We start from the raw sequence: 19891 nt of genomic DNA on the forward strand, positions 1-19891 counted from the left end.
TATATATATGAGGAGGGATCAAGTTACAACAATTTTTGAGTTACAACAAGTTACAACAAGTATTTTCTACATTTTTAAAGTTCAAATCGTCGATCCAAACTGTTAGATGTGATCTCTACAATAAAATGTGCTTGGAGACCAAATTTTACATTTTTTGGAATTTTTTTACTATTTATTAAGATGGGTACAAAAACTAGTCAATTTCATACCATTGAATTTTGTACCCATCTTAATAAATAGTAAAAAAATTTCAAAAAATGTAAAATTTGGTCTCCAAGCACATTTTATTGTAGAGATCACATCTAACGGTTTGGATTGACGATTTGGACTTTGAAAATGTAAAAAATGCTTGTTGTAACTTGTTGTAACCAGGGGCGGAACTAGAATATTGAGATGACGGGGGCTAGAAAACAAATAGTAGTGTAATTTTATTTTATAGAGGGGGCTAAAAGTATTAATACATATAAAAATTATAAAATTCAATGGACAAAATTACAAATTTTCAATAGATGGGGGTAGCTAAGCCTCCTTTTGAAACCATTACCTTCCGCCCCTGGTTGTAACTCAAAAATTGTTGTAACTTGATCCCTCTCTCTCTATATATAATATATATATATATGTGTGTGTGTGGAAACAAAGTTCTCATTAAGAAGATTAGTTTGAACGGTTTGAATTTGTCATTTGAAATTGATTCGATATATTTTAAAGATTAAAAATATATTGTTGAAATACTAAAGAAAGTGCATTAGCCGTACTTGTCAACGTCAATAGAAATGTAAAGCCAATCTCAGTATGTGGGTCCATCTTCAGCGTACAAGTATGTTACTCAGATATTCCATAATGATCTCCGTATCCGTATCGAATTCCAATACGGGTACCACAATAACTGGGTTTTGGAGGTGAGAAAAAGAGCCCGACCCAGGACTTCATACATGGCCTAGATCCATTAAAACAGAGCGGATTTATGGCCCCCGTCAATTCCTTTGAGTTTCGGTCTTGCGACCGTACTCCGCAGGCGGAGTGCTTCACGCGTTAGCTGGGCCCCTGATCCGCGTAGACCAAGGATTCAACAAGCTCGTTATGAGCAATTAGTTATTGATCTATGCTTTTAGTAGATTGGTGGCAAATGAACGACAAATGACGAAAGCTTTGGAAGTACCACTTTGAAATGATCTGGGGTACACTAAGAGATATGTGCGGTGCTAGATTATTCAGTTCAAAGTACTCATAGCTTGTAGTATTTCATTTTTTTTCTTCTTTGGCTTCAGTTTCAATGCCACTAAATTGGATAAAAAAAAGCAACTGTGCAGATATCATAGGTGGTAAATACTATGAAGGATTTGATTGATTACAGCCGAAGCTAGTGATCGGCACATAAGGGGAGTCCTTGCCCGCGGGTTTATCGGCCAGTTCCTTCTAAGCCTTCTTTTCTTATCGATCTTGAGCGGACTAGGTAAAAGAAATCTTATTTATGTAGTAAAAGCAGGTGAAATGATGAAAGGAAAAAGAAGCAATGAAAATAATACAGTGTATGATAAAAAACAAGGGTTTTTCTCATATATAGTGTATGATCCAAATCATATACGAATCTTCTTGTTTTTTCTCCTACCTATTTATTATTTATTTATTTTATTCGAACTGCACGTTACGTTGCACCCTTTCGATGCTGCACAAAAGCCATTACTTTACGTTCAGCTAGCACTAAAAAGGCTACTCCTAGTAAAAGTGGTATAATTAAACAAAGTATTATCGCTGGACAATACAGACTCGATACGTATCGGATGCACCAATTTGTGTAGCAAACTTCCCCTCTACCATTACACCAACTCCCATTTGATGCTAGAATTGACTAACAATGATATTTAAAATATAATTTCGTTATTTAATGTATATTTATTGTTATAACCGCAGGATTTTTTATATTTGATTTATATAATACAAGTATTAAATTATTAAAATAATAGACACATCGTATTTAAGATTTTTCAAAATTGTCGTATTGCTCTGTCTATATCCATGTATGATGTATCCATACAACACAGTCGTGAGAGTAGCGCCATCTGATTTTGCATGCAAATAGATACTGAAGAGAAAATAATTATGATTCGTGATAAACAGTGCAGATATAGTGTATTTTAGGAGATGCGAAGTCGCAATAAGACTGAAGATTGACGAGCAAGGTAATATGTCGAAACGAGGGACATAGGTATCGATCTCTTGCACGCACCATATCAGATATGATACATGTAGCATTTGCAGTACTTTTCCAAAAAAAAAAAAAAAACAGCTTGTATAATTTATTTGAATAACAAAACTGCTGCGGAGATCTAGACTAACGGGAATAATAAATGTAAGACAACAGCCCTTAAATTAAAATAATATCCTATGGCGGCCTGGGGCAGCATGTCCCATGAAACAATACGACTATACGAGAGTATACACTAAATTCTAATACAATCTGCTCTTACAGGAACAATAGACCCATTATTCAACAACTAAAATACACTCCTCTTTAAGTTATTAAAGGCGCCGAAGCTGATTCAACATAACACGACCGGAGCATTAGCGTCAAGGAATTTGCATCCTTTGCTTACACCTAAGTTTTCTGTTTAGCTAGGATACAACATGTCAGCAGTAAACTAAACAACAACCAACTAAATATAACAAAAAGAAAAATACCTAACTTAAGCTAGCTAACATTTTACATCAGAACCAGAAAAACAAAGCTTTTCAACCCAAGATCTACACACCAATTTTAACAGGGTACACCTCTATGTACACGAGATTCTTAACACTGCTTCTGACCTCCTTTCAGCCATTTACTCGGTCTGCTTCAGTATTTTAAATATCAAATACAAAGAAAAACCGAAGTTAACCAACAAAGTAAATTATTAATGAAAAAAAAATATACATAATTTAATCAATGAGAAAGAGAAGTTATTGAAAAAGAAACACTGGACATGTACCTTTTGAAGGCACTCCACCTTTGAGGGTAGTTCGTGTACCCTTGTCAGTTGGTACCTTGGCTATCATGAGAGAACTCTGTAACCCCTCCAGCAACTAAATAAAATAATTTTCCAAAAAATATACACAATATGATGTTAAAAGTTGTATCTACATCAACGAACATGTAAGTAACAGCTTTCTTTGTTTAAAAAAAAAAAAAAACACTTACCCTAGAGGTGGGTTGGATACGACGATTAGACCTCCGTGGTTCAGATGAGTCAGCAAGTGAACTATCAGCATTTCCAGCAGCAGAAGAAATGGCCTTTCCTTTACCTCCTACATCATGCTCGTGGGACATGCCTAATTTCTTCCTAGGCGGAACCCGCTGTTCTGACAAGGAATCTAAGCTAGTTTCACTGCTGTTCAAGGCATGAGATTTTCCAGATTTAACTCCAGCCCTTTGTTTGGAGTCGGCAGCTTCCTTCGCTTTCGGCTCGGCTTTTGATTTGGGTGCCCTATTTTGGGGCATCAGATAATTTGCAGGTTTAACACTAGGGTTAGAGTTTGCTTCAGTGGCAGTAGCAGCTACCTTGTCAGGCTTCCCTCCGTCATAGTGCTTGCTCACGTCCATATACTTTTTCTTCTTGCCTGGTCTTGGCACACCAAATACTACCCTGGAACCTTCCTTCTGGGAACCTGCGCGCGCACGCTTTGAGTTTGGGTCACCCATTGTAAATTTCCCCATGGTTAAAACCTTATCATCAGCTGGCAAATTCAGTGGTCTAGAATCTTCGGACTTTTTCTGGAGAACAGGCCCTGGGTTAGCATTTGCAGCAGTTGTTGCTTGATTAGGATCTGATTCAAGCTGGCCAAACCTCTGACGCTTTTCATAAGGAGATTCGCCCTGCATAAACACCAATTTCATTTTAAACTTTAAATTTAATAGAAGTGCTGCCAAATTAGGTGCAAGCTGGTGCTGAACCTTGCTTCAGCAGCAAGAGAATAATAACCATACCTGTTCCCCCAGTTCTATAATGAACCTCTCAATTTTGTGGAACTACACCTCAATTAACACAATTCAGCAGCCTTACTAATCCCTCAGACAGAATAATGTCTTTTTACTAACCTCGTAACCCCTACCATGCCACCAAACAATAGAATGCAGGAAATTGAGGTTATAGAGGGGGAGATTTAACTAAATGAAATTAAAAGTAACCTCTTTTGGATGAGTTTTCTTGGCAACGGAGCGTGACCACAGAGACCACTGGCCATCCTGCCAGATGAGAGATGGTCGTAGATGCCAAGATTCCACAACTGAAGACCCACCTGCAACTGCATTCACAGAAGAGCCTAAATACTACTCACACAGCAAATACAGATTATGAGGTAATGAACCGTTACTGAACTTACCTAGGAACTGAACGGTGTATTTGGTTCCATCTCCATCGCTCTTCTCAGTCACAATTCCTTCTCTCCAACTGTGAGAAAAAAAAGTCAAATTATAAGCTGAACAAGCAAGCACTGTTAGACTATATTCACCTTTCACTAAAAATAAGATATTGTACTTCTGAGCTTAAGTCCGATTTAGTCATTCTTCACACTAAATTTAATCCTCTCGTCTGTGGGAAATTATTGTACTAACAAGTACAGGAATAGGATAAGTAGCTTCTACTATTTTTGGAAAGCTGTAATTGATTGCAAAGACAGTTCAAACGAGATGTTACTTTCAGGCGGAAAATGGTACACATATTGATTTCCGGCAGGATTGATAATGCAGAAATATCACCCTTGCATATTTGTTTCCTAAACTGTACAGGGTGTGCTATCAGCAACATGTATCCTTGCATATTTGTTTTTAAGGAATGATATTGTTAATTTACAATTTAGAAAAAGCTTACATGGAGATTTAGCCCAAGAATGGGCTGATCTGATCAAAACTCAAAAATAGTGAAACCTTGGTAATGACACTGATAAGCTGCCATGGAATTGGGATAGTTGTGGACAATTTCCAGTAAAATCTCTGTACAAGTGGCTGAACTTTGGTGGTAACAGTTGTACTTAGTTAGGCAAAATTTGGAAAACAAAGGTGCCATTAAAGATAAAGACATTTTGTTGAATGGTTCACAAAAGAGATTTTTGACTTAGAGATATTATATATAAAAGAAAGTGGATAGATAGTGAAATTTATGTGTTCTGCGATGGTAGAGAAACAGTTGATCACCTGTTTGTTCAAAACAGTGCATCAAACTTTGGATTTGGTTAACAAGATACAATCACTGTGAGATGACTTCTACTTCAGTTGCAAAAATTTGGAGGGCTATAGTAGAAATACCTAATATTTAAGAAAATGCTATGAAATTGTTTTTTTCTATAATCCTGTGGAGTTCCTGGATGGAGAGAAATCGAATAGTGTTTAAAGAAGGGGTACCAGAGACTGGAAAGTCAATTGCTGCTTTTGTTAATTCACTGCAACACTATTGGCTGATTGGTTTAGGGAATAATTGGAGGCAATTACTCTCTAAACATTCCAGAGGGGTAGAGGATTTTATGATGCAAATAGAGAAGAGTCTGGGATTGATGGATGGAGATGGTGTGCCTCAACCTGGAGGACAAGAGATGATAGCAAGCATGGTGGCAGCGTTGGCACAACGCAAATCATAGCATAAGGAGGAACTAAAATAAAAACTTCTTATATTTTAGCATATTTTTATGATAAATCTTGGAGTTCGTGGCAAATTTTAAGTTTGATGGTTGCTGCTGTATTAGCTAGATAGTTAGAGAGCACAGCTAAAAAATTTATAGCTGTTATAAATATACGAACAGGGTTAGGCTGGTTTATTACTGGTACATGGATTATCAGTAGCGGGGTACCATAGTTGATTCGATGTTATTTCTGAGCAAGGTGCTCAAATGTAGCAATTGAGTTTTGTAAAACATAGGTTCGATGTTTCGAATGAAACAGGTGGCACCTCTGGTGTGTCACTTTTTCTAAAATAAAAAGAAAAATCATCCTCTCATTATCAACTTAATGTGATTGCAAATAACCCTCAAATGTGTCAAGCAAATCAGAGGAAGCATCGGGAAGTACAAGCAAAGTCCAGAAAAGAACAACTTACCCATCTCTGATCCAAGCATCAACATGATCTCCGACATCCCAGGAAGAAGTCCCAACAGCCTCCCTACGACGCTTCCTTGTTCCTTCTGGTTTCGGACCAGTCGCTGGATGAGCGGCACGTACTCTTGGGGGCTTGTCACCTTCATTTCTGAGTACAATCCACTCTTTGACTTGCCCCAATTCTGCTTCAATCCAGGTAATGCTATGAGGCTGGTTGGTCCATAATAAATTAAAAGAAAAAAAGACAAGTGAAATGACAGAATGAAAACACTAGATGGAAAAAGAATACCTTCATCAGCAAAGCGATCAGTGTAGCATACATGTATCCGGTTTTCTTCCACATCTAGAACTGTAGCATGAAACCAAACTCCTTTGTGGCTGGCCTCATCAGCAAACACCTACCATAAATTACAAGACAACATATCAGAATTACAAGCACGAAAAGAAATATGGAAAGAAAACATAATAGTATGAAATTACTAACCTCAATTTGGGATCCTTTCTGGAAGCCAATTTCCTTCTCTTTTGCTGAAGGCAGCTCATTGACAGTAAAATCTTTCTCAGAAGCAACTGGGACATCTGTTGCTTTCCCTGTGACAGGCAACACATAACAGTAAATGTGTAAAAATTTAAACAGATGTTCAAACCAACGTTTTTAAATGCGGTTTTCTTCATGCATGCAGAAGGATACTGCATACCGCATATGCGTTATGTGGCCACATATGCAGATTTCAAAATGAGGATTCACATATGTATGTATGTATATATATATTCATATGTGTGCATTTGAATTTATTTCCACATAAATTCATGTAAAAAATTATGTATGCAACAATTATAATATGTGGATCTGTTCTAAACAACAAAACAACTTATAGAAGCAGCAATTATATATGCAGCTCTATTCTAAACAGCAAAACAGATTATACAAAATTACAAACAATGTGCATATCAGAAACTAGAATTGTCTTTCTAGTAATTGTGTAAAAAACCAATGTGCGTATCAGACCAAAATGAACATTACTAGTAATCAGCTTATTTAATTTGCTTGTAATTTTCTTTTGAGCATATCCATTCTGATATGCATTTCTTAATAGGGATTGAATTCTAAATAAGCCAGAGAGACGATCGATTTAGGTTTGGAGGAGAGAGTCAGAGAGCAATTGAATTTGAGATTTTGTGTTGGGTCCACATAACGCATATTTAATTTTGGTTCCATGCGCCGCATATTAAATTTTGCACCCACATATTCAAAACCGCATGAGAGGGACTGCATGATGTTCTAAGCATGGCTGCCGACTGCATACGCATATGCGGTCCATGCGGTCAGATTTAAAAACACTGGTTCAAACAATCAATAAACAACAGATACTATAATGACCAGTCCTTAACTCTTTAATTGAGAACAAACCAAAGATATTTTTTCTCCTCTTTTTTTTAAAAAAAAAAATAAGATAATTATGCTAATAAAAACAATTATCTTATGCTAGCACTCAACAAGAGCTAGTCAATGCATGTTGCCTGCATGGCACTTTACAAAACAAAGCAGATAGAATGGCTAAAAAATGTTACCTGCTTCAGTATTTCTCGGCACCTTTTGAGTACTTAAAGACTGCTCCTTCACCTTTTCCTGATTCTCTGGCCGAGCTTCTCCAATCTCGAGTTGGAGGTGACTAGTTGTGGCAGGAAGCTGCTTCTCTATCTCTGTTTTAGAAAAATGTGCCTTCCAGTACCCTTCAGGACCAGCCTCCAACAGGTCTTTTATCCCCAGTGGCAGAGGATCTCCCATAGCAACCACAACTCCAGCCTGAGACACTGCTTCAGCCGCAACCTCAGCTGCTCTGATCACTGCATCCAAGTTCTCAGCTCGTTTTGCAGCAGCAGAAGTAGCTTCCACTCTTTGCTTTGCAGTCTCTCTAGCCATAGAAATGAATGAAGCCTGCACAGATCCAAGGGGCCCAGTTTTTTCAGACATGAGAGGAGGCCTCACTGACTCCTCAGCCATCATCTTGGCTTGTAATGCAGCTTCTGATGCAACTTTAGCAGCAGCTGCTGCAGCTTTGGCGACAGCAGCAGCCGCGGCAGCAGCAACTGCAGCTGAAGCTAACTTCTGTTGAACATCTGAGGTAAGACCAGAGTTTCGTTGTGCACCAAGCTGGGACCACACACTTTGACTATACCTGACTGCTGCAGCCGCATGTGCAGCTGCATCTTCAGCATGCAACTTAGATTGCTCGATTCTAGAGCTTGTATCTTCAGAAACAGTCTTGTTATGCTCGCTGGGTCCCACGGAGATGTTAGCACTTACCACTGGGTAACTTGGAATAGGTGAGGTGGGGGTAACAAGAGATGTGCCAGAAGCTAGCTGTCCAGTAAAAATAATTTTTGGTTGAGTCGAGGGAGAACTACTTGTAGGGATCAAGGCCATAGGTGATGAAACTTGTAGTTTCTCAGGCTCTGTCGCTGGAGTACCAGGTGCTTTCTTCCTCTTTCTTGTTTTAGGTGTTGTCGTTGGGGGTACAGTAGGAAGAGGAGAAACAACTGTTATTTTTTGTGTATCCGTTGCCCCTATGCTTGCTGGAGGAGATACTGTAGCTATAACATTTGATGGAGCAGAAACAGGTGCTATGCTTGCAGTAGTATTTGCAGCAGAAGCGATTGCTGGAAAATTAGTAGGTGGGAAAACAACTGGCAAAGGGGGCAGTGGTACCGATGCGGATGGTGTCTTTCTACGGGGTGTTATCTTTGATGCTTCAACAGTGGTAGAGATAGTAGCAGCAGTTGGAACGGGTGAAACCGTTGTAGTCTTAAAAACAGAGCTCTGGGTGGAAAGTAACCAAGGGTTTGGGTGCGAAGGAGATAACCATGGTGTCCCTGTTCCAGACGGCTGGTGTTTTACTTGCAATGGTTGATATGGGTTAAACATTGGAGATGGAGACACATTCTGGGTGAAGTCAAGGTGTGTTCCCCTTGGCAGGGATGCAGGAAGTATAGGAGATACTGATGGCACAGTAAGAGTTGTGGGGACTTCAGATTTAGTACTAGCTTTTTTCCCAGGAGCAGATGACTTTCTTTTTGCAGCACTTTCCTTGGATGCGCTTTCAGTTGACCGGTGCACTATAGAGTCCAGAATGAATAGACATCATATGATACAGTAATGCAACAAATAACAAACAAAACATTAAATGTATCAGGGATATGGTAGTCTCAAGTGGAAGTTGATTTTCTAGTATAGGAAATCTAGTACAATACTGGTATATTGATGGTCCAGTGAGGATCAGATGCATACCAGCCAAAAGTTTTATTGTACCAGATGAAATTGCAATCATTGGTTCATACTTTCTATATGAGAAATTACCTGGTTGAGAACTACCAGGTGTCTCAGGAGAACTCGCACTCAGAGGTGACTTCTGATTCTGATATCTCTCCATGGCAGTACGCCAAGCTGCCTCCCACTTTTTCCTTCCGGCACCTGACATTAACAAGTTTCCAACAATAATAAACAAACACAAGAAAGATAAAACTTACAATACCAAAACGAAAAAAGGGCCAAAGTGTTACACTAACCCGAATCTCCAAAGGCAGAGACCATATAAGTTTCACTTGGTGGCACCCCTTGACTACATTGTAAAAGAACAAAAGATAAGAACAGTAAAAGAAAAAGAACCCAATCATGGTGACAAAAAATACACCTAGTCGCACTCACATAAGAGATCCATAAGCAAAGATCTGTGCACGCAACTGCACATGCTGTAAATCAGTGAAAGGTTGTTGTGCCAATTGAGTTGAAGAAGCTGAAGCACTCAGATCAGGCAAACCAGATGCTGAAGATGGGGTTTTGACACGAGCCCTGCCACTACTACCTGGAGGACGTTTCTTCGTTGGCTCCATTTTTATGGGAGATGGGGCTGCTTGAGTCTTTTTCCTCTCATGCTTTTTCTTTGGAGAAGGGTCAGGTGTCTTTTCCTCAGTTTTGGGAGTGTTGACGACGTTTGTGGCCTCATATTTGTTTTTCGTGGTGTTGCCAGGGAGGGCTCCACCTTTGGAACTCCCCTTTGAAGGCTATGATCAAGTTTCAATCATAGATGTACACATGAATCAAAATATGAAGATTTAAATTGATGATCATACAGGAAATTTTTTTTAAAGCATGTATCCAAGAACCTGCCCACAAAGTCCTAAGCACACATGGACCCACTTTTTTGCAATATGCAATTAGAGTAGTTATAGTGTTCTTGTTCCATAACAAAAAGATCATACATCATTTTGCAAAGTGAAAAAAATTGGCCAAAAGAACAAATTACTATGATTGGACTCTCCTATATATAGTTTTCAGACTCGTAAGAGAGCATTTGGACTAACCTCTCCTATTTTTAAACTTCCCTTCAAATGGGCTAGGTCATACTAAAATGAATCTTAGCAGGCACTTTCAGGTTATAAAAGCAAGATACTGTACATATAAAAATGACACTGAATTTCTTAGGTAATTTTTTCGAGGGTAAATTATGCTGTTGTTGAAGCTAGACTCCTGAATACATGCTTCATGAGTCAGAATCGGATAATATATATTGGAAATTTTGGCTTTTTTCATATTCTTTTGCAAAACAACTCCTGAGCATGAAGATCAACATTTATCTTCACCTTTATAGAAGAGTGAACAGAAAATGAGAGAAAATACAATTCATGTCTACTATATTTCGCATGCTTGCATGTAAGGGAGTTTTACCGTGGCAATATCAGGCGACTTCATACTGGGAAAAGGCTTCCAGTTAGGCACAGTCTCTCTCTCAGGTATATTCGCCACCACATTGAAGGAGAAGCTCTTATCATCCTCAGAAGCTATGGTATCACGGTTTGAACACTCTAAACCATGTTTTGCTTTATTTGCATCCTGAGCAAGGTCGTCTAAAACACCATCTTCTTTAGTCTCATCTAGACGACCACTAATGATGGTAGGTGAACCACAAGTTAGTTCGGTAGAACTTTGGTTGTTGTCAGTGCCTGTGCCAGCTGTTATGGTGTCATCTTTTGCAACATCTGAGATCATTGGAGATCAAAACATTATGTATAAACATATGTCTCAGAGCAAGTTCATTGGATAACATTACACTTGAGCAGGACATACTGAGATCAGTTTTTGATAAACCGACTCTTACTTTACTACAAATTGGACCAAGATAACCCAAAAAATCCAGGAAAAAAGCAAACCATAGTTGCAAATTGCCATAAAAGCAGGATTTCTGTATTTGTGTGAATAAAGGCTGAGAGAGGGGAAGAAGAGGAGGGAGAGAGAGGAAGAGTGTGAGAGTGAGAGAGAAAGGAAAGGAGAGGAGAGGAGGGAGAGAGAGACCTTCTGTACAAGGGTTTGATCCTTGTGCCTCATCCGCTGAGATAGCATTAGCTTTGCCTATACCAATATCCAGATCAGTTTCAGACGCCATGGGAGAAGATTTGCCCTCCATAGATGGAGGTGGAGGGGTCAAGATCTTGTCACCATCTGTGTAAACAGCAATGAAACAAAGACTCCTTTAGTCAATACTGAGGTCAAAAATGGCACTGGCTACATCACATTTGCCCCATTTATTGTGCTTTTATTTTTGGCAAACCATTGTGCTTGTTACAGGTTTGCAATTAAACAGAGGCCAAATTAGTCCTTTATTTCATGGAAGATTACAAAACATAACATCATTAAGGCAACATATAATATTTAGCTTAATTGCACAATTGTAGGTTATTAAGGCTTAATTGAACAACTGAGATTTAAGTGAGACTTAATTTATATAGTGAAAAACTGAGCATATCATTACCTTACAATCATATGCAAGCAAGTACCAACTGAAATTGAGAAGTTCAAGAAGTTAAAAAATTACCTGCTTGGGGCGGAAGGGTCTCTTTTGACACTGAACCAATATTAGCTGCTTCAGGAGCCATAACAGAGTCTGAAAGGTCTGTAGAAGCCTCTTTTCCTTTTCCAGAACTATGCTCAGATGGCCTCATACTATCCTGTGCTGGCATTGATGGTGGTGTTTCAACTTCTGCAGTACGATCAGATCCTGCTAAAATGTCATTATTGATCTCCATGGCAAGGATATTGTTTTATAAAGGGTTCTATACACATGCAATATTAAAAAATCTTCCTTTTTGCATCGGTAGACTCCAAAATGGCAAAATATCATTCATACTTGGATGTGTGCTCCAAAAATTTCATATAAACAAATAAAAATGAAGAGGAATATCATTTCTAAAAAAAGTTTGTATAAACATAGAAAAATCAAAGGTTCAAACGGTGTGCAAACTATAAGCTATTGAGGGCGCAAGGGAAAACGAATTGTACATGCACATGATTACAAAAGAACACAGTAATAAGAAGTTCATAAATGAAGTCACAAAGAAAATAAGCTTACCAGATTGCTCCTTCATAGCATCACCCACCACTGAGCCATCTCTAGTCGTGACCTGTTCATTACTTTTACTTTTCAGGGAATCATGTACCATGCCATCAGATACAACATTGTCAGTAATAGAAGTTAAATCTCTCTCCTTAGAAGAAGTCTCTTTGCCAATTACACCCTGTTCATCATTTGCTGCAGCCATATCCTTCTGTTTTCTCTCATCAATGGAACTGGTAAGATCTTTGGTATTTTCACAATCCTCCTTAACCAACTGTTCAGTCTCCAGATGGGCTTTTTCTTTTTCCCCCATATTTAAAATTTCATCAGAAAGTTCCTTGTTTTCTTCGCCAGACCTTACTAGAGGAGTACCTATTCGAGGGTAGCTAACATTTTCAAACTGAGCATCTATACCATAACGCTCAGCTAAAGGAGATATTTCCTTGTTTTGCATCTCCTTGTTTAAATTTCTGATTGGGTAAGTAATAGCCTCTAACAAACCCTCAGAGCTCTCAGGCAACTTGGTCGAATCAAGAGAATTTTCTATATGTTTCTCTTCGGTAATGCACTCCTCAGCACTAGACCTCATCTGACGGTCATTAGAATGGTCAAGCATGCTACCACTTGGATCCATATCCATCATGTGAGAATAATCAGTACCATTTAAAGTCTCACGTGGAACCCCGCTGTCCATTATGGGCTTTTCTTCTCTGACAGACTTCAACAGCATCTCAACAGATTCTGACGAAGTGGCCTCCGACCACACATTTTTTGATTTTGTTGTGCTGTTCTGAGGTGAGAAGTCGTTGATCCAATTACTACCCGAGCACAGGCCTGTTATGGTGAATAAACAGTCTGGTTCAGCTAGGGAATCGAACCTGACAGGGACGTGAAGAGGCTCGTCAATATCAAATTTTGGAAGAGAAAATGGGAGTAAAATTGAAGGAAATTTGCTAGTGTCTTCTTTAGTTAGTTCAAAGTTTTGGTTCTGAAAGTCATTCTCATCATAATCCATGGATAGAGACCTGAAAACACAAAACAGTTGACGTCCTTTGATAAGGCAGAACAAACTCATAGCATAACAATATCAGACTCCTAAGGATTTAAGTTCCATTAATTTTGGTTTTCATTTAAAACCCATGAGATTCCAAAGTGGAACAGACAAAAATTTAGAACAGTCATGAAATAATCAGAATCTTTTAAAAATTAAGTTCTGTTGAATTTGATAAAGGAAAACCAATTATTGGGGAGTAGACTAAAATGAAAAAAAAAAAAATGTTTCTCTGGAATTATTCCTTCATTTTTCATTTTACTTGTGTTCAATTTGTGCTCTTTGGCATGTTCAGGAGGGGATGTATTTTACATTTATCATCACATGGACAAAAAAACTGATTAGATTTGTCCAACCATGCCAAAACCAACCTCAAATCTGGGTACATCAACTTGCACAATCAAAGCCCTATAAATTAAGAAATTAATTGGCATCCAAAGCCCAAATTGCAGTCAAAGAAAACGCATCCGTCGTCAATTAAGAAGTTCCATTGATCAATTAAATATTGTAATTAAAATTAATCATCGCCAGCTCAACAATTGGCAAAGCTCCCTTCCTTTGTCTGCTGATAGAAATTCCCACCGATAGAAACCCAAATTCAAAATAAAGGCAACCTTTGGACAAACCAAAACCCTAATTTCTAATTAAAACTTTTGAACTTACGTCAAAAACAACCTAATTTGGACATGGTTGTGACCTTTGGACAAACTAAAACCCTAATTTCTAATTAAAACTTTTGAACTTACGTCAAAAACAACCTAATTTGGACCTATCACAACCATGGAAGAGAAACATTAGCAACAGGGAGCAATTGCATGTAGTCGAGCACAAAAGTTAAAAAAAAACTCCTGAAAAAGGGATTGAAAAGGCTAATACCTGGAAAAGGAAGTCTATGCTTGCACCCCGCTCCATCCGTAGAAGAAATCTAAGTCGTTAGTCCTTGGAACCCTAAATCTAGCGGCTCTCCTCGGTTTCATCACCTAGTAAGACCAAAACCCTAGAACAGCTAATTCTCGACATGAGAGCTCGTTTTGCCAAATTAAAAACCACCACTAGTAGCAAATAACAAACCGAACTAGAAGAACTGAGAAGTCGAGAGAGAGGGAAAGAAAGAGCGAGGAAAAATAGTAGGAAAAGCACTTGTAATGCGCACAAAACACACCTGCACCAACTCTTTTCAGACTCTTACCTCGGAGTTAGGATTTCCAGTGGCAAAAACGATGATGTCAGAGAAGAATCATTAACTGACCATAGACCCCACGTACTTGCAATGGTGTAGGGACACTTGTCAGTGTTGGAGTTTTTTTTTTTTTTTTTTGATTGTAGCCCGTAGGCAGTGTTGGAGTTGCGCCTATGGCTTATTTGTGCTCCGTCGATTAGTATCAATTTTTACGTAAACCTGGACTATAGATACTAAAGTTTCTAATAAACTGTTCGGTGGGGTCGTCCTGGACTACGAACCGGTTCTCTTCGGAACTTCGACACCCTCTTTGGGCCCAGGTCGCTTAAAAGCTGGCACAGTCGCACGCCTGGTAATTTCGAACCGTCAAATACGAGGGATACTCCGCTGCACCCGGAACAAACCGGTCTCAGTAATCGAGAAAAACTTTTTGTTTGAAATCGAAATATGAATGTAACTATGTAAGCATCTGCATCGTATGTAAGCATCTGCATCGTGCTTTTTTTCCGTTTGCTAAATTCTACGTGTAATTACTAATTCAATTTGTGGGTTGTAGAAGGATTGTTTATTTAGCAATTATTCAGCAAAATTGCTTCATAAGAAATCATTTTTTAAAGATGCACTGTTGAAATGTTTAATTTTCATTGTCTAAAATAATATCGCTGTGGAGACATGTTAAGAAATTAGAAGTAATTGCGGGGTTAGCAATTATGAATCTCTTTAATTGCTAAATTCAGTGACGTGGCTATTTAGCAATTAACTTTAATTGGTGATTGGAGATGCTCTAAGATTGTGACTAGGGGTGTTTATTAGGTCCAGTTTAGTTGGTTTTGAACTGAATCGAATTAGTTTAGATCAAATGGTTCGGTTTGCTTTTTAAAACTGAAGTATAATTTTGGTTCAGTTTGGTTCGAAAATTTGCAAAACAGAAATAACCAAACCGACCAAACTTTTATATATTGTGAATTTGGTTTGGATTGCCCCAGTTTATTTCTTAATATCCCAATTTATTTCTTAATACCCCGGCTTATTTATATACTTCGGTTTATTATAAATCAATTGCTTTAAATAAAATTACCTTATCACCATGGCCTAAAAATCTCAAACCCCCGGTGAGTTCACCTGAACTGCCACACCGTAACCCATCTCTCTTACCAAGCTCACTTATCCTCCTCTACCTGTACTCTTTGGTTTAACCAATTTAACGAAATTCTCTCGCTATCGGCATAATTTCATTTCTACCAATTATTTCCATATTATCCTTTTTCACATTTATTACAATCATTCAATATAGTTACATTTATTACAGCCATTAAAGAGATCCGAATTTCCTCTCTACCTATCTCCTCTCGAAAACTAATACCCGCCCCCAAACCCAGTAATTTCCACAAACACATAGAGGGCGAATTCCCCTTTATTGATCACCAAATCCACCAAAATTGTATCTACCTCCCAGCCAATGGCATCTACCACCAACTGCTACCCCTTCTGGAGAGATATATTATGGTCACCGCGCAACGACACAATGGACATGGATTTGGTCGCATAACGAAAGTGCTGACATATCTCAGGAACTCTTATGGAGGCACCACTACAAACTACCCCCATTGGCAATGCACACACGATAGTTACCGTATCCAGCTCCCGGAGTCTGTCGATCGGAATGTGGTGGTGGATAATAGCATGACATGGGGTTCAGCTTTTGCTTAGTGGTTCACCAATTAGGATCCTGACGCCACAACCCTACCACAACCAAAGAACTATCAGGTCAGAATTCGAATTACTAATTTCCCCCATGAATTTTGGCATCCATACTTCACACATCAGCTCGTCACAGACTTCGGTCAAGTTGACCACATGGCAGACAACACAATGACGGGTAAGGACAGGAGCATCATCAATTTATGGGTAAACTATGTTGATCCCAAACGGATTCCTTACACTACTGTTATACCTTTTATGGGAAAATGGAAAAAATACTTCATCCAAGTATTAGGCTGGTGTTACATTCTGAAATTTTAAAACTTGATTTAATTTGATAAATCGATCAATTGACTTAAATAAAAAGTTTAATTAACTCAACGATCGTTCAGAAATTTTCTGACCAACTAAAACGAAACTAAAATTTCGTAATATAAATAATGTATGAAATTATGTATAATAAAATTTAGAGATTTAGAATAAAATAAAATATAGCACTAGGGATAAAATTATAATTATTCGGTAAATTAGAAACTTAGAAAATTCGCTACAATTCCTTGAAATTGTAGAAAAGAAGAAATTTATTTAATTTGATTTGTGTAAATAAATAAATAAATTGAATTCCAAATAAGAACAAAATTATACGAAATTATTCGTACAATTGGATTTTAGAATTTATAAAACTAGTTCATTTAGAATTTTTAGAGAACTAATTGAATATATATATAATTATATAAAAAGAGATCGAATTATGTGAATCTTAAATTGAGAGATAAATACACAAATTATATGTACAAATATAGTTACAAAAATATTATGAATTTTCGATTCGAATTTATAAAAGAAACGGAGTTGAAACCAATTAAAAGGGCCATAATGAAATTCTGAAATTGTTTGGACCATCCGATTAAATCTACCACGGATCTTAAAAGTTATAATGTGAATTTTGGAATTATCACAAACACTCATCTCAGCCAGCACGAATCTTAAAGCAGTCCCATTAATAAACCACCCCTCCCTTCTCTCTTTCTCTCCTCTCCTTCCCTACCCGTGAGCCCATCCCCACAGCCCCGCCCCCCTTCCCTCTCCTCTCCGCCAAAACCAGAGAGGGCCCCGCCCTCCCCTCTTCCGTCGCCGGCGATCCCCACCGGAACCGCCCCCGTTCTCTCCTCTCCTTCCCTGTCCGTGGGCCCCAGCCCCTCCCGCCCCCTTCTTCTCTGCAGCGCCAAAAACAGGGGGGGCTCCGCCCCCTCCCCTTCCGCCGCTGCCATGGCCAGCCCGCCGCCCCATCTCTCTCTCTTTCCTTCTCGGTTCGACCCACCAGACCCGGCCGAAACCCCTGCCCCTCCTTTTTTCCCGCCTCCCCTCCCCTCCCGTGAAACCCTAGAAACTAGGGTTTAGGCTTGGTGTTGCCTCGGTGCTTGATTGATGCTGTCCCGATGCTCGCTTAGTGTCGTGCTGGTGTTGGCGTGGTGCTGTCTTTGTTGATTTCTAGAGGTGTTTGAGACTCGTTGATTTGTCGGATTTGAGGAGCTGTGAAACAAGACCCCCCTCTTGGCACCGGCTTGCTTGTGACTTCCTCTTGTGTGAATTGGCCTCTCTCGATTACTCTAACACCTCTTAATTCTGGTTTGTATAGTTGGAAAAATTGTAAAATCTGAAATTTATTTGGTTTTGATTGATTTATGGTTTGTGTAATTGGGGAAAATTATTGGGTGCCTCTTAAATCTTTTATACGTACAACCACCAAATTAGTATGAGAATAAATTGATTAGATGTGTATATTTGATAACTCTTGTTCATCTCTTTTATATTTTCGGCCTTGGGTTGAACAAGGACTAAATTGGTAAATTTTGCAAATTGTGTCTATATATGGAAAGGTGTATGGTTTATATGACTAAGGTGCAAGTGTGTGAATTTTTATGGAGGTTAAGTGATAAAAATGAATATGACATGATGTGTATATGTAAATTTGGAATTGGACTTGAATTAAAATGATTATAAATGAGCCGAAAGGTATAAAAGAATTGACGAATTGAAAGACGGCTTTTGGAATTTAAGTTTTGAGAATGTAACCGAACTAAACCAAGTAATCGTATAATATAGGTGTAGGCTCAGTCGAGCAAGATATCGCGAGGTAATTCGAGACGCCCAATCAGTAATTAAGCGGTACGCTCGTCATACTAAGGTGCGGGATTCTTGGACTTGTTTGATACTTTATTTTCAGGAATTAAACTGTTTATTCGTTTGTCATGTTGAATGATTAATTGTTGCATATTTTGGAATTCATGCTGTAGATTGATTCTTGCATAACTGAGAATGATTTGAATTGGTTGGTTAAGATTACTTGGCATGTTGGTATGGTTATTATTTGATTAGTTCTATAAATTGTTCTTGATGTGAATGAATCTGCCAGACCGACCTGTTTAGGTGGCTGGATAAGGTGACGGTGACCTATCCGTTGACCTGTGTTTACGAATTTGCCAGGCCGACCTGTTTAGGTGGCTGGATAAGGTGACGCTGCTGACTTATGCGTTGACCTGTTCGAATTTGCCAGACCGACCTGTTTAGGTGGCTGGATGAGGTGACGCTGCTGACTTATGCGTTGACCTGTGAGAATTTGCCAGACCGACCTGTTTAGGCGGCTGGATGAGGTGACGCTGCTGACTTATGCGTTGACCTGTGATGATTTTGCGAGGCTGACCTATATGTGTGGCTTTGATATATTTGCTTGAGATTTAGCAAAGTTGACCTGTATTGGTAACTTTGATTCCATGTTATTGCATTTGTCAAGTTGACCTGTATTGGTGACTTGTAACCGGACCTTAGGAAATGGTTAAGCCAAACGGCAATTGCAGATGGGTGTCTGATAAAGGGTCCAGCTTGGTTGGCCATCTGTAGGCGTCTGTAACCCTACAGATGTGGGTTTGATAACGGTCCAGCTCGAAAGAACATCTGTAGTTGCTACCAGCCCTAATGAAATAAGTTAAGCCAAATATATGTTGTGTTTTGAAATTCATCTTGGAAATTCCGTGAACTGTGTTTCAGGTTGATTAATTGTTGTCGAGCATTGGCATTCTGTTATTTATGATTATATATATATATGTTTGCATTATTATTGTTTGGGTTTCATTTTTGAATATGGAGTTTGATTGCAAGTTCAATAGTCTGAACTGTGGCAAATTCGCACTGAGAATTTATTCTCACCCCCACCCTCCCGATATTTTTCAGGTTTATTACACGGAGACAGCGAGTGAGGATATTGGCAATGCATATAAAAGATCCACTGCCTTGCGTGTATATGTGACCCCTGATAGATACACGCGGCAGGCTGTCAGACCCCGGTGGATTTGGGGTGTGACAGCTGGAAATATGTAGGCTGGATACCACCGGAATACTGACACCCTCCTTATAATGATCTGAACAACTGGGGCCGCGATGTGGATGAAGGATCAGGCCAAGGGGAATCAGAAATGAGAAAGTCGCTCATCGACGCTCACGAGAGAATA

General features: G+C 38.8%; 1 protein-coding gene across 12 annotated transcripts; it reads right to left on the bottom strand.

The window, feature by feature from the left end:
- Nucleotides 1-2491: 2491 nt before the first annotated feature.
- On the bottom strand, nt 2492-14803 carry G2484-1 (protein). Of its 12 annotated transcripts, none has more exons than XR_013510842.1 (17): nt 14378-14802; nt 12466-13475; nt 11932-12117; nt 11412-11558; nt 10788-11098; nt 9768-10123; nt 9629-9681; nt 9420-9533; nt 7634-9178; nt 6546-6652; nt 6351-6459; nt 6063-6263; nt 4357-4424; nt 4163-4278; nt 3176-3850; nt 2967-3060; nt 2492-2828 (listed from the first exon to the last, which is right to left on the bottom strand). XR_013510842.1 is itself a non-coding variant. In XM_078299670.1 (17 exons), exons 2-17 carry the CDS (start codon nt 13463-13465, stop codon nt 2812-2814), a joined length of 5076 nt encoding a protein of 1691 aa, XP_078155796.1. In that variant the 5' UTR covers nt 13466-13475; nt 14378-14803; the 3' UTR covers nt 2492-2811. The 12 variants fall into 12 exon arrangements, 10 of the variants coding, with proteins under 10 accessions (XP_078155796.1, XP_078155795.1, XP_078155793.1 ...); XR_013510843.1 differs by having other exon boundaries at nt 2492-2831; XM_078299670.1 differs by having other exon boundaries at nt 6063-6243; nt 11932-12114; nt 14378-14803.
- Between the last annotated feature and the right edge of the window lie 5088 nt (nt 14804-19891).

Source organism: Carex rostrata, chromosome 3 (genome assembly GCF_964058835.1).
Source record: "Carex rostrata chromosome 3, lpCarRost1.2, whole genome shotgun sequence".
Classification (NCBI taxonomy): Eukaryota; Viridiplantae; Streptophyta; class Magnoliopsida; order Poales; family Cyperaceae; genus Carex; species Carex rostrata.